Here is a 23,890-nt window from a genome sequence, read left to right on the forward strand (position 1 = left end):
CTTCGCGACGAAATCAGCCCTAGACTCAGCGTTTTCAGTTTTCAGCAGTCAGTACCCGCAGTAGAACCCCCGAGCCTCGTAGATCTCACCTTCCCGCAGCAGATCCTCGCTGCACGGTCCGATCCAGTGTTGTTTATAGTTTCAGCCCGGAAACGCAGATTTCAGCATCTTCGTTTTCAGCACGTGGTCGTCACATCGTCGCCATTGACATCATGACCGACATAGAGTCAGAATTCAGCAGATAAAGATTTGCAGATTTCAGCCATTAGCATTTTCAGATTTCAGCCCGTCTCGTCGTCATCCTCATCGTCGTCGACATCGTCGGCGAGTCCAAGCATTGTAGAGATTTGTGCAATCATAAGTAGACCGCTCTCGCCATAGAGAGTGGGGTCTTCGGAGGAGGGTTTGACAACATTCTGGTGTCGTATTCTTCTCTCTCTATCTCTCAGTCTCAACACCTTCTCACTAAAGGAACGGAAGGCTCTCTCTTCCGTAAGTAAAAGGAACCGTTGAGCACAGTTCGGGGAACTCATCTTGAGCCAAGTTCAACATTCACTTCCGCTGCACCTTGAAGCAGGTGTTGATGGAGGCTTTAGGGCTGAAAACGCTGACCTGCTAGTGCAAAAATGCCAAGAATTTGGGGTTGTTGCTGTGGAGTAAGAACCCAGCACTGGGGCTGGGTTATGCTCTGAGGGAGTTGTAAGCCCGTGGGGGTACTGACTTATGGTTCTAGTGGTGACCTTTGGGTCACCTTGATATGGAATGCAAGTGAGGTAGGGCAAAGCCACTAAAAAACTCCACGACTTGGCTAAATGTTACTTAAGAGTAAGTTTAATAAACCTTTGATAAGAGGTGCTTCATATGTAGATACTACCTAGGCTTAGGTATTGATGCTAGACTATGCCAACACTCCCCAATGCCTACACCTAGCAGACATTGGATGTGCTCATGTGCAATCGGAGGGTATGCAACTAATCTAAAGTGCTGGGCATGCATGTCGTGCATGCAGGCTCACAAGGGTGCCATAACACTTCCTAGGCTGTTCTAAACTGTAGAAGTAGGAGTTAGCTTGTCTACATGTGCATAGGGTTAGATGTGCACGTGACGGAAACAAAGAAGAGGAGAAGGTAGTTAGATAGGTTTGGTGATTGGCTTTTGTACATTATGTTTTGAAGCTGTGCCCTTGAGATGTTATTTTAATTGAAGATTTGCCTTGGCCAAAAAAAAGTTGGGGTTCAATTTTGTGTGAAAAGTGGCCAAATACAATAAAACTAGGGTCTATAATGAGATATAGTTGGGACGTCCAACACTGAGGAGGTCTAGTTGTGGACACCATCTTTCGCCCTCTGCGTTGCTAAAGATGAGATGTTATTTTGATTGAAGATTTTCTTTTGGTAAAAAAAAAGCGAGGACAAAATGCAGTTAGGTTGGGGTTCATTCAAAAAAACTAGAAGGGTCTATAATGAGATATAATTGGGACGTCCAACACTTAGGAGGTCTAGTTGTGGACACCATCTTTCGCCCTCTGCATTGCTAAAGCTGTCATCTGCACAAGGTTTTCTCACTTTATTTGGCCTATATATAGGGGGCTCTCCTGCATGTTTTCTACCATGTCAAAGTGCATAGCAGAAATTGACATTGGACAGCAACGCAGGCTGGAGGTCGGCCTTTGAACTCTCTTAAGACTCTTTTGCTTGGACTTGGACTCGGACTCTGACACTATGTCAAAGCGCATGATGAAAGTGGGCAAGTGAAAGTCACTGGAGAAAAGAAACGGGATAAAATGGAGACAAATCAAAACACTGCTGGACACCAGGAGGAATGAGTATGACTGATTGGTTGTGGGAGCACCAAGAGGGTAAAGGCTCAATGAGTGCTCTGGCTAACCCTGTATGTGCATTGTGCATTAGATCACATGATAACTACGGGACTGCTTATAAGCATTGAAGTCAGGGCCTGGTCCAGCAGAGCAGATGCAAAGAACAACCGCTTAAATAGTGCCCATGACTTAGTTAAGAGAAAATACTTCTATTGCCTAGAGATTTCGATTCCATTCTTTGTATGTTTGTGCTCGAAGGCTAAAATATAATGAGTTTAGTTTCATGTTGTCCTGGATATTATATAAGGAGAAGAAATGAACTGTATTTGTGATCTTGGAGGATGGACCAACAAAAGGCTGGACACATCAAATATGTCTAGGAGATCCGGTTCTTGAAGTACTAAGTAGGCATTTAATTCCTTAATTCACAAGGGCCAGGTCATTTGGCCCTCGGAAGTTGGTTTACATCAATATCTGTAGCATCTGCGTACTCAACAAACCTGTATACGTGAAAGTATCCAGTGCTTTACTCTTTGCCATTATAGATATGAGCTGAAGCCAATTTATCCTTTGGTAAATGGACCTGGCCCAGATCCAGCTGATAAGGTGTATGATAAAGGGGGCAAGGTTTGAAGTGTATCTATACCATTTACTGAAGTAAGTTTGGTTGATGTATGCTGCATCTCTGTTGCATGCATCGTTAGCGCTGGGTGCACACAAACTGCTCCAAGATGGGGTAGAGCTACGCAACAGACAAAATTTTTTCTCTTAAGAATTCAAGCCAGATTAAGGTTCTTGTAATAGGAATTGTGGGATTATGTTGGCCTGCTTAGGCTCTATCTCAGATTTTTTCTTACTGTATTTGCAGCTGGCCCTTTAGAGTATGAACTACCCTTGAGGATTGCTTTGTACCCGGACCCTAAGCTGAGAGCTACAAACAAGCGAATAACTGTATTTGATGAGAAATTGGAGAAGCTTGCAAAGGAGATGTTTGAAGTTATGTACGAGTAAGTCATTGTCAACCGACTCAAATATTTAAGTTCTTAGGCGAGTATTATGTTCTTGTCGTTTGTTTCCCTATCATGTCTTGCCGCTTCCTACGGTGTTGTTATGATTGACTTTACTTTTCTTTGTTCTCTTGTTTAGGACTGATGGAGTAGGTTTATCTGCACCACAAGTTGGTGTCAATGTGCAGTTAATGGTGTTCAATCCTGAAGGTGAGAGAGGGAAAGGAGAGGAAATAGTGCTTGCGAACCCAAAGATATTCAAATATGCAAGCAAGCGCACCCTTTTTGCTGAGGGATGCCTATCTTTTCCTGAAATAGAAGCAGACGTGGAGGTTGGTTTACTCAATTTGATTTCAGATATTGTTGGGTTTGTGAGTATTCATCTTTTATTTGATTTGCAGAGGCCAGTTTCCGTGAAAATTGAAGCACAAGATCTCAAGGGCAAGAAGTTTGATATCCATCTCAAGGGTTTCGAAGCAAGGATATTTCAGCATGAGTTTGATCACCTTCAGGTCGAGAACTTGTATTTGAAATAAGTTGTCATTTAGTTGCACTCAACTCTAGTAATATATATGTTTTTTGGGGCGTTTATGTCTCAAAAGTACAATGTCTTCCAAAAATACGGGCTTCTTCTTTAGTCAATCCATGCTTTTCAGCTTCAGTCCTTGAGATGGATGAATGGGTTGGCAGCATACTCATGGATGTAGATGGGGTCGACAAGATTAGCGCCTTTGGCCACGATTGCAGATAGCGGTTTTAGCAGTGATATCATGGATGTAGACAAGGTTAGCGCCTTGGGCCACTATTGCAGATAGCGGTCCTAGCTTTAATAACGTCTTCTAGAGGTGAGTACATTGGTGATAGCACTAGTCCATCATTGGTTTGACATTACATTTTATGGCATGCACAGAAGGAACGCTCTCTTCTAGGTAGTAGACGGAGCCCCATGCTCTCCTTCTCCCGACCTTTTACTCGCACACGGACATGAACAGAGATTTCAGTGATGGATTTTGTTCTTCGCCACACATTGCAGGCTTGGATAGGCTGCATTCATCATACATTGCTACAGACAGACTGACATAGAGCATAAAAGCTATATAGTGGCTACATATAGAGGACTGCTACTGTTTACCATTGGTTCTGTTTGTGGACCATACTACCCTGATCCATCACACCATGCAAGTATGGTCGGAGTCGTCAGTAGTTTCTACTCTGGGATGCTCTTCTGTCTACTTTGGCCCTTGGTTTATAACTGCTCGCTCCTTTGCCCCAAGAGAACTCCTACGACCACTACCACATAATGGGGATTCGCTTCCATTAGCTCTTGCTCCATGGCTTTGGCGAGGGATCAAGAGGGCTCAACATTGATCCTCATCTTGTAGCCGTTGACATGGTGGATGTATGCCTTTGAGGTGTCAGATTCATCACTGGTTGACACATAGATTTACATATTGTCACTTGGAATGTCAATGGCTTGCATCACACTAGCACCAACGGTCCCAAGCAAAATTTGCTTTGTAGAGATTTGTGCTCTCTTGTAGATGAGATGTGGATATATTACTTTTGTAAGAGCACAAGTTACATATAGATAGTTATCGTAGATGTGGCAAGCTGTTACGTAGGTATTTTGATCCTTTTTGGAAACTGCAATTGGACAACAATATTCTAGCTTTGGTGTATGCATTTTTGTGGGACCTCGTTGGCGCCATTGTGTACATGACCATGGTACTCTAGTACATGGTAGAGCGATGTGGACTAATCTCGAGATTGATGATACCCTGGTTGGTGTGATGTGCATCTATGCTCCCACTTTCGCTTAGGAGAGCTGAGTTTTGGCAGCAGCTTGTAAATGTATTACGTATTGCAGATTCATGGGTTGTTGGTTGTGATTTCAATAATGTAGAGACCACTGAGAACTTGCGAGCCATTCCGTTCGAGGGCAGTTCATGGAAATCACGAGAGAGAGGAAGAGTGTGTTCCGGAAGGAGAGAGAAAAGAAAACACACAACCCATAAAGAAACGAAAAAAAAGCATCTCTTTTGTATTCTTCACTTTCTAAATTTTCTTAAAACGTGCAGACATACGGACCTCATCTTTACCATATGTAGCACTGTGTGAGAGAGATGCTTGGGGCAGATTCCTTTTTGTAGTTTCTGGTACATATTCTTGGCATATTTCATTTGTGGCTTGCACTCCACAGTCATTGCAGTTTCCGTGGGGTTTTAGAAGGCAGACAGGTCGTCTGCTAGAGTGACTAAATAGATTTTATGTGGGTGCTTGGGCCACATCTCATAGTGGTATAGTTTCGATTTGGCTTGCTCTTTGATCATGCCCGAGTTTCTTTGTATTTGAGAATTGAGACTTCCTCTATGTCCAGACGAGGGTCGCCCATATTTGACTTGGTGTTAAAGGATGCTTCATTGTCTCAGTTGATTCGAGAGGTTTGAACACGCATTGGTATTGCAGATCCCGTGTCCCATTTGGTTACATGCATCGGTGCGTCTTCCGAGGCTTGCCACGAGACCGCTGCTGAGCAATGACAAGGCCTATTCCGCAGGGAGCTTGAGTTATATAACCATTTGAGTTGCATACACCGGTAGCTGGAGGAGTTTCTAGGAGATGGGTTCTTGGGTGAGTGCGAGGTTGGCACTAGAGAGACACTTAGTTGCATTTACACTAAGAAACCTAATTCTCCTATTATGCTTCGATCTTGACATTGATATCCAAAGCGGATAGGATGAATAAGGATTTCTTTGCACACTTCCGAGAGCATCCCAAGGGGACTTCCATTAGAGCCTTATGCAGACAGATTACATAGGGATCTTGATGAGGTCCTTGACATAGCCTGCGATTATATTGAGCATTTGCTGCTGCTGATAAGCTTACTCATGATATTTTGCGTGCCAGAGAAGAGGTTTGGTCTCGTGTACAACCTATGGTTACAGAGGCTATGTGCCATATGCTACTAGCCCCCTTCTCTGTGTAGGAGCTGCATGATGTAGTGGTTGGCCTAGATGGTGCCTCTTGTCCTGGAGAGGATGGGTTGACTAGACAATTCTTTCTGCAATTTTGGGCTGGGCTCCGCCCCGTCATGCTTTCAACCGCACATAGTTGACACTCGAGAGATGCCAGCCTCTATGTGTTCGGGACTTATTTCTCTTTTACCGAAAGGTGGAGATACATTGTCCCTCCGACAGTGGAGACTGATTACTCTCATGTCTTCCGTGTATAAGATCTTTACTCACATGATTAGTATGTGCTTGAAACCCTTTGTGACCGATCATGTCCATGTTTCACAGACAGGTTTTGTGTAGGTTCGCTGTATTGGATAACATCTTCACTTTCTATGAAGCAATTGAGTGGGCTCGTCAGATATACGAGAAGCCCCAAGGAACAGATGCTGATGGGTGTCAGGAAAACCCTACCGGTGGTAACAACCTGCAGGAGGAAAACGTGGAAAGAGGTGTCGCAGCGCGCAAGGGATCTTCAATTTGGAATAAACGGCCTACAAAGAGCAAGGATCTGGAAAAAGAAATTTCTCTGCTAAATGAAAGCAAGGATGTCTCTCTCTCTTCTCCACCATACTCTCCTGATTATACTACCTCTACTTCTCATATTGTTACAAGACTGGGCACCCTCCTGTTGTATGTGGTTAACTACAATTGGGATAGCTGGAGCGTAATGGGTAATTACTGTGCTGTCTTTCTATTTTTACTAACGGTGAGTTGATGACTTGTAGATTGGAATTGAGGGAGTTGAGAAGGCGTCGGCAAATAATAAATTCCTTGGCTATTTTACATTTGCACAATGTTTTAGATCTTTTATCAATAAGCCGCAACATGTCTGCTTTGTAAATAGAATAGTGAGAACTCACCCTAAGAGGGTCATGTAATAAGAAATATGCTCCACTCATAACTAAAGTGGACTAAGTGTAAAAGAGGAGCCTCCAATCTTTGGCACCAACAAGTAATATCAAATATTATGGGTAATTACTCTGCTGTCTTTCTATTTTTACTAATGGTGAGTTTGATATGTAATATTTGATATTACTTGGTGGTGCCAAAAATAGGCCCCTCTTTTACACTTAGTCCACTTTAGTTATGAGTGGAACATCTCTCTTATTGCATGACCCTCTTAGGGTGAGTCCTCACTATTCTATTTACAAAGCAGCCATAGTGGCTTGTTGATAAAAGATCTAAAACATTGTGCAAATGTAAAATGGCCGAGGAATTTATTTATTGCCGACGCCTTCTCCTCAATTCCCAGAATTCCAATCTACAAGTCATCAAATCATTATTAATTAAAATAGAAAGACAACATTGTAATTATCCATTACGCTCTAGCTATCCCAATTGTAGTTAACCACATACAATAAGAGGGTGCTCAATCTCGTAACATCCCTCCCTCCCTCCAGGGATAACAACTGTCCTCAGTTGCTCAATAGAGAATCAACTGGACCGTGAATGATGAAATGTGTGGAGAAGATCTTGGAAGTTACGGAAATTTTTTTCAGGTATCCATTTAGCATCTGGTCTTAGGTTGCCTTTAAAAGTCAAAAAACAATGATCATAAACCATGCCAGTGCGTGTAGTGGTAGTCTCATGATCTACTATTTGGTCAGGGATGAGCCGCTATTCTTGATCTATAAATGTAGGTGGTTCCTCATATATATGATGTGTAGGTAGGGGCCCTCAAAAGGGTTGTAATAAACTAATGTGAAATGCACTGTGAATGTGTCAGTGTGAGGGTCTTTAACTATTAAAGTACATTATAAGGTTAGGTATCTTGTTTAAATTTTCTTGGGCATTACATTATGACCCAAAACATATATTGACTATTCAAGCATGAGCTGAGGGCATGGAGAATGAACGAAATTTTAACAGCTCTTTTTTTTACATATCCTGCATTAAAACCATAGAAGGTGGCACAAGGCTGAATATCTGGAAAGAAAAACTTCACCCACAAATTTAGTACCTCATGGGGCTAGTAGCCCAATGTTACAATGTAGAGAATTGGAAAGTATGCAATATTCTATTTTCTTGTTGAATTGCACTTCTTAGGGAAATACTTAAATGCAAATAGTGGTGCATTGTACTAGGTACATAGGTTTTTGTCCCTATTCACAAATTGAGTTAGCATAGTAGCAGGAAATAAATTAGTGATACATGTCTAGTAGCAATTGAATAACATGGCATCTAGCTTTTTCTCCAATAAGAGTTTAAATTGATTTACCTTGTTGTCGAATAGGGTAAGTTGGTGATGGTTAGCACAAGCTCGATAATATTCGACTGCTATTGAGGTTTCGGAAACCACGACGATCATGAGCTCTAGAATACTGGAATTTGTTTTCTGATGTGTCAATTATTTCATTTGAAGCTGTAGAAGTTCTGATTTCTTTGAACATCCAAAAAGGTGTGGATTAAAATTGGTAGCCGACCAAGGGTTTGTCGAAGTTGGGCGGCCAAAATATCGAGGATTGAGCGGTTTGAAAAGCAAGGTGGGTAGTTGTAGGAGTTTGGAAAGGGGTGGTCAATAAATTCAACATGAGGTCGTATAATCGACCAAGGGGATTTTTTAAGTGAGTTTGGATGGCCGATCAAAAGTGTATTAGCGTAAATAGGCCTTCGAGATTTTGACCCTTGAGTACCACAGTGGGCGGCCGATCAAGAATTGATGTAATTGAGAAGGTGTGGGGGGGGGGGTGACTGCACACTTGAGGACTAAAGGTCTTTGAAATTGAATGGGCGGTCGATTAAGGTTGTTAAATTGTGGCCATACCTTTTAAGTGGTGAAACTTTGTGTGAAAAAGGTCGCATGCAGCGAGCAGGTGTAGAGATGACATCACGTAGAATGGGAGGTTGATGGTGGCCGCTGCAGATATTTTTGGTCTGCGAGCCTATGGTACCAATCGATGACAATCTTGGGGCGCCTCCTTTGATATAATTTCTACAGAGTTTGGTCGGAGCCGACGGAGTTGAGCTTTTTCGTGCTAGGGGGAATTCCCACAAGCTGTGGGCACTTGGCCAAAGAATGTAATCTCCTTCTTGGTCTCGAGTTCGATTCTCGCAACGCTCCCCAAGCTTCTGCAAAGTTGATCAATTTTCCATTGCGGATTTCATTCTCGATAAAGTTTCGAAGGCTCTTGAAATTAATCTTAGCTTGTCGAATAGAGCTCGATTGAAAGCCTTTGGACTTCATGAACTGTCAAAAATTAATTGTTGATGCTTCAAAAATTCTGAGTAGATTCGGTTGGCGTGTCGATGCCTCACTAATGTAGATGTTGGGTTCTTTTCCAATCTTATGGAATGCTCTTCTCTCTTCTTTCCCTTCCTAAGCCAAAATCCGCCTTCTCGAGCTTCATCAAAACTGCTTCTTTTTCTCACTTCCTCGACGTATCTTCACAGACCTATCAAATTTATCAATTATCTTGAATCAAATGGTGCACATACCTGAGTTGCGACTGTCTAAGCTTTACTTTGCCGTCAAGGAGCTCCGATGTTGAATTCATAATTACCACTTCTTGAATTCTCGCTATTCCGTCTTCACAATCCACGAGATTTTAGCCATTAATTTGAATTTAAAGCTTGACATACCAAATCTCGAGTGGAAATTATTGGTAGATTTGCCAATTAATCGTCAGGCAAGCCTTGATTTTGCAAACTCGTTGCAACAAATTCGCAATTTGCTCCTTAAAATTTGAATTCGGTTCTCGATTCCCTTTAACCAAAAGCTCTGATACCACTATTGAGAGCAAGGGTGGGCTTACAACCTTGGCCATGAAATTCAACCCTTGACCTTGCCATCTATTGGAAGCAAGGGTGGGCTTTCAGCCTTGGCCATGAAATTCAACCCTTGACCTTGCCATGATGGAGAAAGGAAAACAGAGAGATAGAAGGGGAAGATGTCGACGCTGAAAGAAAGGGATGGAGATGTTGATAAATCTACACATAATAGTACACAGAGAAAAGAAAGAGGGAGACAAACTCTTACACAAGAAGGTGACACAGAGAAATTAAGAGAGGGGAAAGGGAAAAATTTAGAGCATCTAGATAGAATGGCCTAAAGATTGTAGCCCCAAACTCCATGACCATTCTTGTGTAGATGCTCTAAATTTTTCCCTTTCTCCTCTCTTAATCTATGTCTTGGGCTATGGAGTTTCTCTATGTCACCTTCTTGTGTAAGAGTGTGTAAGAGTTTGTCTCCCTTTTTTTTTTCTCTGTGTATTGTTATATGTAGACATGTCAACATCTCCATCCCTTTCTTTTCGTGTCGACATCTTCCCCTTCTATCTCTCTCTTTTCCTTTCTCCATCATGGCAAGGTTAAGGGTTGAATTTCATGGCCAAGGGTGAAGGCCCACCCTTGCTCCCAACAGATGGCAAGGTCAAGGGTTGAATTTCATGGCCAAGGATGGAAGCCCACCCTTGCTCCCAACACATGCAGTGTCTAAACCTTCTTCAAAGAAGAGAATGCCTATTACTTTCCTACATAATACTAAGGAGAAGCTCAAATTCAAGAAGGATAACCGCAAGCGTCACCACAAGAAGCGGGTTTCCAAATCCGATGACAAGGACTTCAAGTTTGACAGTTATACAGGACGGAGATATATCTCTTAGGCAATGTCTTTTATTAGACAATTTGAAGTTGCTTTGCCAACGGAAACTTGATTGAAAAATCCAAGTTTCATCAAGTTGGGATGTATCTCAAGGAGACAGCAAGCAATTGGTGGTTGGCGTAGATTCTGGAAGGTACCCTAGCGAGAACATGGATTTAGTTCAAAGTTGAATTTTATGAACAATTCCTTCTGCCCGACTTCGAGAAAAGGACATTCGTCAGGTTGGGATGTATTTCAAGGAGATGGTAAGCAATTGATGGTTGGCCTAGATATTGAAAGGTATCCAAGCCAGAACATGGATTCGGTTCAAAGTTGAATTTTATAAACGATTCCTTCTGCCCGACTTCGAGAAAAGGGCATTCGGAAGGAATGTGATTGGCTCGCCAAGAAGGAACATGAGAAAGTCACAGCTTATGTCGACAAGTATTGGTCGGTTCTTCTGAAAATTACTCCTTTCATAAAGATTTCCGACGATGAAAAGATGCGGAAATTTGAAGTAGGCCTTTAACCTGTCATAAAATGGTGATGTGGCAGGCATCGTAGGGATGTTGACGGAAGACTGTATGAATGCTAACGTGGCAGGCCGTACGGATTCCGTAAATCGCGCTGACAGGCTGATGTGGCACAGCGTACAGATTTTTTGCTTTTTGCGTTGATATGCTGATGTGGCGTGCTGTACAGAATTCCGCCTTTTGCGCTGGTTGTATTGATTGATAGATTTTGAGTCAGTTGCTTTTGGGGCAGTTTGTTTTTAAGTTTCATTGCTTTTGGGGGCTTTGCTTTTAGCATCCCTTTGTAAGAATAAAAAGGGCCCAAGGGCCTCACTTCTGAGAGCATCTGGACGTAGAGTCTGAGAGCTTAGGACCCGTGAGAGTTGTACTTTGCTTAAAGATTAATACAAAAAGAAATACCAAAAGGGACGCTAGTCTTTGGGGCCAATTCTCTTGGTGCGGAACTACCCCGGGCCGTGTCGACTCAATAATTGTCTCTTGTGTCGCGACAGAACCTAGACTTGGGGTGCCCAAGTTTGTTACAGTGGTATCAGAGCACGACCGATTTCTCTTCTACCGGGAAGTCGATCCTTTCTCTCGTGGCACCTATGGATTCCGAAAAGAATCAGACGACTCCATCTGCCACCCTTGAAGCGGGGGGCAGTACAGAAATTCAAGCGGATTAGCGGAGAATGAGTACGGGCCACCTCGGCCCTCGCAAGATGAACTCATGGAGATGCAACATCAACAGTAGGTTGACGAGTGCGCAAAGCAGATACTTCAATTTGCCAAGGATCTCCAGTATGCAAAATTTTTGACCCTGCACTCGATGGATGGAGTGTATACTCAGTGGCAAAAAGCCATTGAGACACCAATCAAACCTGCAATCAAGAAACCTCCTACTCCGAGGATGTTCACTGAGGAAAAACTCGATGATGTTGTCGAGACCCGAATCAATCAGCTTCTAGACACGAAGAAGCCCTTGAATAAACTATCAAAGAAGCAATTGAAAAAGCGCAACAAGGGGACTGACTACCTCGGTTACTTGGGCCGTCAATCTTCTTTTGCAACTGCACGAAAATAGAAGAAGCGTATGTGTTTTGAAGGGCTACCTAGTTCTTCTTCCTCTTCTTTCGACAGTTCTTCTAGCTCTTCCTCTTCCGACTCGAGCGAGGAGGACAGAAAGGGCAAGAAGTGAAGCAAGAAACAAAGTTTTGGAAAGAACAAGAAAAAGGCAAAGACGATCAGATTCCGACCAGTTTATGTGTAAGGTCCAGCGGAAGTGAATGTTAAACTCTGTTCAAGATGAGTGCTGCGAACTGTGCTCAAGGTTCCTTTTACTTAGGGCAGGGGGAGCCTTCCGTTCTTTAATGAGAGAGTGCAATGGACACAAACAAAGTGAATGGACACTGTGAGTGAAGGTGCTGAGACTGAGAGATAGAGAGAGAAGAGAATACGACACCGAGAAGTTGTCAAAACCCATAGTCACATGGGGACGGGGACGGGTCTCGGGGACGTGGCGGGTCCCGAGGATGGGGACGTGGCAAAACAGGGGACGGGGGACGCGATAGAGGACGCGCTTTAAAAAACACTTTGAAATTTGAAATTTGAAAGGCCCCCAATAGGGTGCTTTTGAAATTTGAAAACCCCTCCAAAAAGTGGGCGCTTAAAGAGTGTTTGAATTTTGAATATCCCGCCCCCCGTTGGCTGCTGCCCACCCCCTGCCCGCGTCCCATCCGACGGTGTCACCGGGGACCCGCGTCCCGGGACCCGTCCCCTTGCCCGTCCTCTGTGAGGGACGTCCCCACGTCCCAAAAACGGGTCCCCGTCTCCGTCCCGGCGTCCCCCGTCCCGTCCCCGCATAAATGGGCCGCGTCCCCCCGTCCCCTTTTTCTATGTCAAAACCTCCTCCAAGGGCCCCACTCTCGATGGCGAGAGTGGTCTACTATTGATTGCACAATCTGGTACAATATGCTGATGCACATCTAAGTAATGCTATGTCGAGGTCGAGGGTGCTAAGGCTGAAAACTGAATGCTGTACAGACGATGGGACGACGACTGTGATGGGCTGAACTGACTCTCCTTCTGCTACTCCTTATGGGCTGTTTTGATGTCGCAAACGCTGCCCCTTGTTTGTCCCCAAAACGCTAACTGCTGCAGGTGTAAAATGCTGGCTGCTGGTGTCAGAAACGCTGATCTAGGGCTGCTGGAATCGCCAATTGCAGGGATGAAAACGCTGGTTCAAGGCCTGCAAATGCTGCTGCAAAACGCAGGCCGGATGGCTGAGATCGCTGATGTCTTAAGGCTGAAAAACGCCAGGTTAACTTGGCTGAGAACGTTGGCCTTTAGGGCTGAAAAATGCTGGAGTTCTCTTGAGGGGGAAACGCCAGGGTTCTTAGGGGTCTTGCGTGAGAAGATGCCTATTGAGCAATGCTCCTGCTGTCTCTTCTGCCAGAAAGTGCTAGCTCTGGTTTCCTTATATATTTCATTAGCAAAATTGCCCTACCTAGTTCCCAACAAAAGTCACTTAATAAATAAGTGAAAAATGTCAAAATTAGGGAAAATAGGTTTAATGCTGTGAAGAACACTACTACTAAGTGTGTTTATTCATAACTGTACTTAGATGAAAACTTAAAACTGAACTAGACTAGAGACAAAGACACAAGAGAGGAATGTGTGTTTGATTGATTGAATCTGTTACAAGAGGGTTCTTATATAGAATCTGAAAAGACACGATGAAAAGACATGACCATAGGCCAATAGACATGACTGTAGGCCAATAGTCATGTCCCTCTGTTGTAGAGTTGTAACTCTTCGGCGTAAAGGTGCAGCCATTCGTTGAAGAGGCATGGCTATTCGCCGAACAGGTGCAACTCTTGGTCGAAGAGACGCATCCTTTCGAGAATAGGGGTCTCTGATCTGGTACGTCTTTGTATCTGCAAGAGAATCATGTAAAGAAGGTAAAGAATACGTCACAATCGTGACATTCCCTCCCATTTAAAATAAAACCCTGTTATTAAATAATTGTCATGCGTTTATCAAAAAATTCTTGTAAAAGGTTAGGGTATTGTTGCATTTCTTCATCCGTTTGCCAAGTAGAGTCTGACTCTTCAAAGTCCATCCACTTGACTAGAAACTCGGTAATAATCTTCCTTCTTGTCTCCTTTTGTCGAACATCAAGAATAAGTTCTGGGATTAGAATCAAGTGTTCTTCTTCAATTTTTGGAACATAGGATGAGACATCTGGAATAATTGAATCTCCTGGGATATATTTCTTTAACCAAGAAATATGAAATGTTGGATGAATCTTTCGAAGTTCGATTCTGTAACTAACTGTAGAATACTTCTTCAAAATCTTGAAAGGACCATAATACTTAGGCCGTAACTTGGGAAAAACAGACTTTACTGTTTTGTATCGATGCGAGGCAACATATAGTAACACCAAATCTCCTTCTTGAAATTCTGTATGGCGACGGTGTTTATTTGCTTGCTTTTGATAAGTCTATCAAACATGTGCCAATCTGTCCTTGATCTGAAGAAGCATATCTTACATTTCATTTACCAACTGATCCGCTAAAGCAACTTGATGTTGTATCACAAAGTTTGTGGGAATCAATGGTGTATGTCGAAATGCTGCTTGGAAAGGAGTCATTCCAATCGTTGAATGAAAAGAATTATTGTAAGCAAACTCCACCAAAGGTAAATATTCTTCCCAAGAATTTAGGCGGGTTTGTATGTAATGTCGCAACATTTCCTCCAATATTTGATTCACTCGTTCAGTTTGTCCATCAGTCTGTGGATGATAAGCTGAACTGAATAAAAGATTCGTTCCCAATGACTTGAATAAGGAAGTCCAAAAATGTCTTGTAAACTTGGGATCTCGATCTGAAATTATTGATTTTGGCAGTCCATGGATTCGAAATATATGTTGCACAAATAACGAAGCAATATCTGGTGCTGAAGCAGTAGTTCTGCAAGGTATGAAATGTGCCATCTTTGAAAATCGATCCACAATCACCAATATCTGAGTATTGCCTTTTGATGATTTAGGCAACGTTGTAATGAAATCCATACTAATGCTTTCCCATCACTCATTTGAAATTGGTAAAGGCTGTAACAATCCTTGTGGTAACTGTCTTGAGGCCTTCATAGTTTGGCAGGAGTGACAAGCTTTAACAAAGTTCACTACGTCTTGCTTCATTTGAGGCCAATAAAATAGAGCTGCCAATAATTCATACGTTTTATTGATTCCAGGATGAGCTGTATAAGGAACTTCATGATGTTCTTGAATAATCATCTTCCTCATGCGTAAATTGTGTGGTACGCAAATTCGGTCTTCATAATATAACAGATTATCTTCTACTGTATATGCTACAACCAGATTCATTTCTGCTTGTGTGGGAGTATTTGTGCGAAGTACTCGAAATACTTTAGCAAAATCTCGATCCATCAAATATTCACTCTTGAAACAATCAGGAATATCAAAAGTAACTGTAGATATTGCCATGTTTGTAGCTTGCGGCATTCGACTGAGTGCATTTGCTACCGAATTCTGAAGTCCTGGAACATATTCAATAGTCATGTGGAAATTTGCCAAGAATTCCACCCATTGACCTTGACGAGGATTCATAACTGGTTGTGTAAAAATATACTGCAATGATTGATGATTCATTTTGACAATAGAGTCGGCTCCCAAAAGGTAATGTTTCCATGTACGGTAGGCATGGATAATGGCAAGGAACTCTTTGTCATAGACTGGGTAACGTATCTGTATAGTAGTAAACTTTTTACTATCAAAGGCAATAACTCTGTCATTTTGCATTAATACTCCACCAAAAGCACGATTTGAAGCATCTGTCATTACTAAAAATGGTTTGAGAGGATCTGCAATGGCCATGATTGGAGTAGTAGTCAAAGCCTGTTTAAGATCATTAAAAGACTTTTCTGCTTCTGAGGACCATGTAAGCTTTTCAAACTTTGTCAACTCTGAAAGAGGAGCAGCAATGTCCGAAAACTTGTAAACCTTGGTATGGTAGAAATTTGCCAAACCCAAGAACGAGCGAACATCAGATATTGTTGTTGGAAGAGGCCACTCGACAATAACTTTGATTTTCTGAGGGTCAACTGCTATTCCATCAGTTGATATAACATGGCCAAGATAGTCGATCTGATCCTTGAAAAATTCGCTCTTTTTCTTGTTGATATAAAGCACATTAGTCCGCAATATTAAAAACACCAAACGAAGATGTTCTTTATGCTCTGCAATATTCTTGCTAAAAACGAGAATGTCATCCAAATAAATTATGACGAATTTATCTAGATATGGACCAAAAATCTCATTCATCAATGTCATAAATGATGCAGGAGCATTGGTTAGTCCAAAAGGAATTACCAAGAATTCATAATGCCCATATTTTGTTCTAAATGCAGTTTTATACTCATCACCTGCTTTGATTCTGATTTGATGATATCCAGACTTCAAGTCAATCTTCGAAAATATCTTAGCACCCAAAAGTTGATCAAAAAGTTCATCAATCCTTGGAAGAGGAAATTTATTTTTGATTGTCAGCTTATTTAACGCGCGGTAATCTATGCACAAGCGCATAGAACCATCTTTTTTCTTCACTAACAAAACTGGAGCACCAAAAGGACTTTTACTTGGACGAATATGACCTTTATCAAGCAAATCAGCGAGTTGTTGCTGAATTTCCTGAGATTCGGAATATGAGACTCGATATGGAGCTCGTGTAGGCGGAGCACTGCCAGGAATTAAATCAATAGGATGATCCACTGGTCTACAAGGAGGTAAGGTGCTCGGCAATTCATCAGGAAAGAGGTCCAAGTATGGTTTATAGAATGGTTGCTCAAGATAAGCTGTTGGATTGGGTTTTGGTGTGGATTGAATTGTATCCAATGAAGCATCATCTGTGCTACGTATCATTAAGAGTGCTGTAAAATTCTCAGATTTTCGTACCATCCGCTTAACTTGTAAAGCAGAAACAACAGCTACGGGTTGTACTTGAAATAAGCCATTTATCGTAATGAGTTGACCATCCTTGCAAAGTGTTATTGTATGTCCTCGAAAACTGATAAGAGGATCATATTGGTATAACCAACATTGGCCAAGAATCATATCATAAGTTGATAATGGCATTACTTCAAAAGAAAGGCTGTTTTGATAATCTTGGACATCAAATGGCAAGTCTGAACAATTGTGTTACATGTCAAAAATGAACCATCAGCTAATTCAACATCATATGGTTGAATACTTTGAACTGTAGGCAATTTAAGTCGATGCACTATGTTGGTGCTCACAAAGTTATTAGAACAACCGCTGTCGACCAAAATGTTAATCGGTTTGCCATGTATGAAGCCAAGAAGACTTAAAACCTGGGTAGACAAGGTGTTCGGGACGGGCTTAGCATTATTGGCATTTTTCATAAGAAATGTAGCCACCTTAGAAACACGAATTGTACTAACCACACGCTTGCCTTTATCTTGCTGTGGTGTAGATTGCTCAGAAGTGGAAGGTAACATTAAAGGTGTCTCTGCATTAGCATTGCGTCGCAAATTGGACGGTTGAGGTCGCTTATCACATTGGTACCATCTGTGTGGTCCACCACAAATTGTACACAATCCATCTTTGGACTGTTGTGAAGTAGACTGCTGAGGAGGAGCGGCAGAAGTTGAAGCTTGATTGCCATACGAACGCTTGTCTGAATATGAATTTGGCCGAAAAGTTTGATGGCTTCGACGACGTCGATTGAAAAGAGACCGATCATTTTGGAAATTAGGTCTACCGTTCTGCGCTCTAGAACTCCAAACATTAGACCTGGATGAAGAACTAGCAGTTGATTGTGACTGCATAGAATTAGGGCCATTTTGTTGTCTGCTGCCTGAATAAGAGATTTCTCGCTGGTTGCGAAAAGAAGCATGGGGTCCGCGACCAGATGGGCGATCACCGGCTCTACCAGACGGAAAATTTTCTCTACGATAGTCTCCTAATCTTTCCACATAACTAATGGCTTCTTCAAGTGTAGAGGGATTAGCCTTATGTACATCATCACGTAAAGTGGGCTCTAATCCGTTGACAAAATAGTGTAATTTTTCCTCGGGACTGAATGTCATTACCTCTAAGTTCAACCTTTGGAACTCCGATACATATGCAGCTACTGAGCCTGTCTGGCATAGGTGACGCAAAGCAGAGCGTGCATGGAAATCGGCACTAGCTAGCACGAAAGCCTTACACAATGCTCGCTTGAATTTTGCCCACGTCGATGTGTGTTTGCCTAAGGTTACCCGATTTTGCCAATTGAATAGACATCAGTGAAGAGGCATGTCTCTTTGTGAAGAGACATGACTTTAGGCGAAAAGACACATCCTTTCGGCAAAGAGCTGCAACCATTGGGCGAAGAGTCGCACCCGTAGAGCGAAGGGGTGTGACCAGTCGTTGAAGGAGTATTGGTTTTGGCGAAGAGACACGTCCTTTGGGAGAAGGGGTGTGACCATCCAAGCGCAGGGGTCCTCCTTGGCATGGCACTTCGCGTATCTGCAACTAGGAGTAGATGTATTGTCGTTAACATAGTCACTAGTACAATGTAGTTATTGAACAAATACCCATGTTACCTCATATGCGTAGTCGAAGTATACCATCTTTCCTCTCCTTCCATGCAACTCCAGGAAGGGGTAGAGTGTAGCGGCGAGGGTGAGAGGCTCACAACCTTCGGGTCCCGGGAAAAAATAGGCTCTGATACCACTATAAGGATTCTACGTGCTAATCCTTAATTAAGTACTTAAACTCATGATTAAGACTTAAGAAACTGAAACTCAATTTAGAACAAGACTTAGAAGACTCTGTGTTTGATTGATTGATGACTGGTTGAAAACTGAGTACAATAGGCTCCTTATATAGGAGACGAAGAGACACGAATGAAAAGACACGTCTCATGGTGAAGGGACGCGACTTTAGACGTAAAGACACATCCTTTCGGCGAAGAGTTGCAACCATTGGGGAAGAGTCGCACTCGTAGAGCGAAGGGGTGTGACCAGTCGTCGAAGGAGTGTGGCTTTTGGCGAAGAGACACATCCTTTGGGCGAAGGGGTGTGACCATCCAAGCGCAGGGGTCCTCCTTGGCATGGCACTTCGCGTATCTGCAACTAGGAAGAGATGTAATACTGCAACATAGTCACAATCGTGACATTCCCTCCCTCTTTAAATAAGACCCAGGGTAGTTGTCGAAACTCCGGGAAGAAGGAAATGTATTGTTGTTATGCTTCTGCATCCAAAGCTCTTTCTGTTAAGTCCCACGTCATGGCACTGTTGTTGACCATGACTATTTTGCCAAACTGAAAACTGATCATATCTGCAACTTGATAAGTGCCTTTGTCAAAGTCTTTTGTAACTTCGAGCTTTGTCCAAGAAAAGATTGAATCTGTATTTGCTTCGAGTGAAATTATTGGTAAACTAACTTGAGTTTGTTGTTGAGTGATGACCACTGGTTGGAAATCTTTAAGGTATTTTAGTGGTTTGTCTGGAACAGTAAAATCCTCTTGAAGGGATGTCGTAGACTGAGACAGAGTAGTTTTTGAATGTATATCCATTTGTAAAGGTTTATCACTAGAACGATTCGTGTCCAAGGATTCATTTGCAGCGACTAAAGTCGTGCTGCAAGAGTCTGTATGTGCTTTATCCTTTGCAGCGCTGAAGGTAAGGACTGCAGTCTTCAAGTTTGAAGAATTATCATTCACCATAGCATCTGGTATCTGTTTAGAGACAAAGACTTTATTCTGCAATTGCAGTGACGAGGCGAATTTTCTTGCCTGGATCACGGCCAAAGAAGGGGTTATGTGCTTGTCCGTTGTCGCACAAGAATTGAAATCTTCTGAATCTTCAGTTTTCTCAGCAGGTATTAAGGCTTCCAATTGAGAAGGGGGAGGTTGAGGGAGTTGTCGCCTCTTAGACCTCTGAAGGATCCTCTTGCACAAGGAAAGGATCTGTAAATCTTCAACTTTACCACCATCAGACAAGAAAGACTTAAATGTAGGGCATGGCTCGCGAGGGGGAACTTGTCCAGCGTCGCGGCGTTCACGACCGAGTACTTGACTATGGTCGGATATCTGTGCCACTAAGTAAGCCCATCTTGATATTGCTGATGATCTGTTGGAAGCTTCATATTGCTGCTTTTGTTGTTGATGATTCCAATAAGAAGTTTGTTGCTTAGAATTGTAACTTTTTCAAGAATATTCACGCTGAGACTTTTGCTGCTCGCACGAAGGTACTTTGCGTCTAGTTGTCTCTGAGAAACCATGCTTTGGGTGAGAAAATTTGAGTTCCGAAGGCTTTTGTTTGAGTGGTCCTTCCTGGTCGACCACTGAAGCGTCGGAAGAAGATGTCTGTATTGTCTGAGAAGCTGTTGAGTGACTCCGGGAAGCATTTTGCGTCTGCATCTGCTCGAAGCGAGTGTGAATTGATGCGAGGCTCCTGGAAAGTTCTGCCATCTGCTTTTTGAAAACTGTTATCGGGTCCTCGGGTAAAATATTGTTGTTGTCATTGTGTGATTCGGCCATGTCGACTGTTCAACGGAAACTGATACTTCGGGAGCAGAAACTGCGTCTGGAACGGTTTCGGCTTTGGAATTAGGGAATCGGGAACTATGACGACTTTTGGTTCGGGTGCTGGTTCTGCTTTCGACTCCGGGGTATCGGGAATGATTATGAGTTCGGGTGCCGAGAGAGGGTACGCCGGCAACTCGGGGCCGGGAAGCTCGTCTATGTACGAGATGTATGGGAAATTTGCCCACTGGTGCTCGTCGGCCATAGCAAGTGTGTGGACCTGCCGCGAGAATGCACTTGCCAGAGGCCAAAACTGCCAGCACTCGTGTTGGGTGGGAGAGTGGCGAAAGGCAGTTTGCTGTGTTGAAATGTCATGCTGGGGATTGTTTTTACGCAAGTAATACTTTGTCCAGGGGTGCATTCATATTGGTTAGTAATAATTTGGGGTTGGCCGGCCAAGTTTGGCACGCACTTGGAGGTTTTTTAAGTGGCCACTTACTTGAGATATAGCTTCCGTTAAAACAAATGAAACGCTGCTGGTCTTTTTTTTACGTAACCAAAACAGCCAGCGTAAGAATTGCTGTGAGTTGCCGTTTGAGAAAAAAAAACGCTGCCTGCTTGGGGCGTGTGTGATTTGATACCCCAAGGGGTGTGTCTCTCCACTAGCAAGGGGTGCGAGTATTTGTGTGGCCACGAAGGGGTGCCAGCAAAAAAAATCAGAAGGGGCAGGCAGCAAAAGGCAAGGGCAGCCGGCAGATCATACGCCAAGGGGTGCGAGTACGTAGAGGCACGCCGGCGGGAAAGGGTGCGAACACGAAGGGGCAGCCAAAGGGTATATCCCTCGAAAGGGCAACAACAGGGCCACCAGCATCACCATTCATGGGTACGTGCACGCGCGCACACATATGTGTTCTGTTTTCTGTTTACAGAATTGAGAAATAAGGTTTAGGTTTACCTCATATGCTCATATGCACATGCGTATCACCTTTCTTCTGCTTCCATGTAACTCCGGGAAAGGGGGTAGAGTGTAGCGGCAAGGGTGAGAGGCTCACAACCTTCGGGTCCCGGGAAAAAATTTGCTTTGATACCCCTGTAAGGATTCTAGTCACTAATCCTTAATTAAGTACTTACTCATGATTAAGACTTAAGAAACTGAAACTGAACTTAGAACAAGACTTAGAAGACTCTGTGTTTGATTGATTGACTTGTTGAAAACTGAGTACAATAGGCTCCTTATATAGGAGACGAAGAGACACGAATGAAAAGACACGTCTCATGGTGAAGAGACGTGACTTTAGACGTAAAGACACATCCTTTCGGCGAAGAGCTGCAACCATTGGGGAAGAGTTGCACCTGTAGAGCGAAGGGGTGTGACCAGTCGTCGAAGGAGTGTGGCTTTTGGCGAAGAGACACATCCTTTGGGCGAAGGGGTGTGACCATCCAAGCGCAGGGGTCCTCCTTGGCATGGCACTTCGCGTATCTGCAACTAGGAAGAGATGTAATACTGCAACATAGTCACAATCGTGGCATTCCCTCCCTCTTTAAATAAGACCCAGGGTAGTTGTAGAAACTCCGGGAAGAAGGAAATGTATTGTTGTTATGCTTCTGCATCCAAAGCTCTTTCTGTTAATTCCCACGTCATGGCACTGTTGTTGACCATGACTTAGAATCTGTTGTTGACTTAGAATCTAAGTGACCATGAGTTTATCACTTTGCCAATTTATATGGAAAATTCCCTTGATGGATTCTGATGGTAATGTTGATGATCATGTTATGTGCAACCAGAGGATATGCATCTACTCCAAATGTCTGGGCATGCACGGTCTGCGAACGGACTCACAAAAGTGCTAGATCACTTCCTATTCTAGACTGACTTGACTGAACTGAACCCTGGTCATGTTGTAGCTTGTCCACGGACACATAGAGTTGGATGTGTCACGTGACATCCCATCCTTTTCAAAGTGAGGTACTCATACCGAACTGTCTGGCGCCGAGGGAGATCGCCAACAACATCGGGAATCCTCGAGAGGACTCTTCCCCGGCCCACTCTGAGGTGTGGGTCATGCGATACTTGAACTTCATAAAGGTATACAACGCTTGCTTCTTTGGGCCGCATCGAAAGCGACACAAAATCATTTGTAGCTCCTTCAATGCTTCAACTATGTCTATGGACGCAGGTCCATCTTCTTCAAGAATCTCCAAGGCTGAAAATTCATGAAACCACTTCCAACACAAAAACATAAACATACCTATTCCATGTAAGGTGACTGGAAAAAATCTTGTCTTCCTAAAAGACTCTGCATGCAATGTAGATGAACAAATAGACGGAGTGCCAAACCATTCACCACACACACGCAAACAATGAGATCGAATCTTGTCTTGCTGATCTAAATCAATCAACTGTGGCAATTCACAACGGAAATGCCCATGCTTGGTGCTCATACTTTCTTGTTCTCTTTCTACAACTGTGTCGTGCCAAGGAAGAGACATGGAATGTGACTTTCTTGAATGCATACTTTTGAACTTTTCATGAATAATCCGCATACATCCGTGCCCATTCATGAGTGAAACGTGCTCAACGTACAATATGTCATGCCTAGGAAAAGGGATCACATAAAGACACTGACTAAAATACAGGAAATGATCACGAATGAAACACTCGAACAATGTGTGCCGACGAATCATTCGAACACATAGTACTTCCTGTAAGGGTTCTTTGGACCTAGGCTCGAGAGCCAAGATCGGTTCGTCGTGTTTGATCGAATCTGCCTGGGGGAGGTGCTGTGGACCTCGACTCGAGAGCCAAGATTGGTTCTTCGTGATTGACCGAATTTGCAATGAGGTTAGCTTCACTAGAGAAAGTATCAACTAACACATCATCCTTGTGGACAATCACATCATCTTCATGTAAATCATCATGCTTGTGAGAAATCACATCTTGATCAGGAAAACCATCATGCTCATCATTATCATGCAATTCATCATGCTTGTCATTATCAACCAAATCATCATGCTTATCATTGTCATTCAAATCATGTGTGTCATGCTTGGGAGAAGAAGTCACGGAGAGAGTCTCCTTCTCCCGATTCTGTTCAAACTGCACCTGCACAACAAAAAAGAGTCGCAAGAACTCTTTCATGTGTTGGTCTCTCTTTTCTTTTCTTGCTTTGTTCTCGCGATCCAATTCTGTTGGTCTTTCTTTGGCTTCCAAGCGTGCTTGCTCGTGCTCACGCTCTATGGCTGCCACTCTTTCTTCGTATTCACGATGTATGGCTACCCTCCTTTCTTCGTAGGTCTTTCTTTCTGCTTTTCTTTCTTCGTGTTCTAACTTCCTTTCCATAAACAATTGCTTCACCTCCTCCATAGGAGTTAGTGCAATCCTTAGCGTAGATGGGGAAGGGGTAGGG

At 43.1% G+C, this 23,890-nt stretch overlaps 1 protein-coding gene across 1 annotated transcript in view; it reads left to right on the forward strand.

The window, feature by feature from the left end:
- The window catches only part of PDF1B (peptide deformylase 1B), a 117,004-nt gene that overhangs the window by 44,673 nt on the left and 48,441 nt on the right, over positions 1-23,890 (forward strand). The window contains exons 2-4 of the mRNA XM_086513735.1: positions 2,688-2,826; positions 2,966-3,158; positions 3,228-3,338. Of these exons, the coding sequence (XP_086369861.1) occupies positions 2,688-2,826; positions 2,966-3,158; positions 3,228-3,338 (443 nt within the window). The remainder of the gene's footprint in view (positions 1-2,687; positions 2,827-2,965; positions 3,159-3,227; positions 3,339-23,890) is intronic.

Source organism: Adiantum capillus-veneris, chromosome 1 (genome assembly GCF_014529385.1).
Source record: "Adiantum capillus-veneris isolate H3 chromosome 1, ASM1452938v2, whole genome shotgun sequence".
Lineage (NCBI taxonomy): Eukaryota > Viridiplantae > Streptophyta > Polypodiopsida > Polypodiales > Pteridaceae > Adiantum > Adiantum capillus-veneris.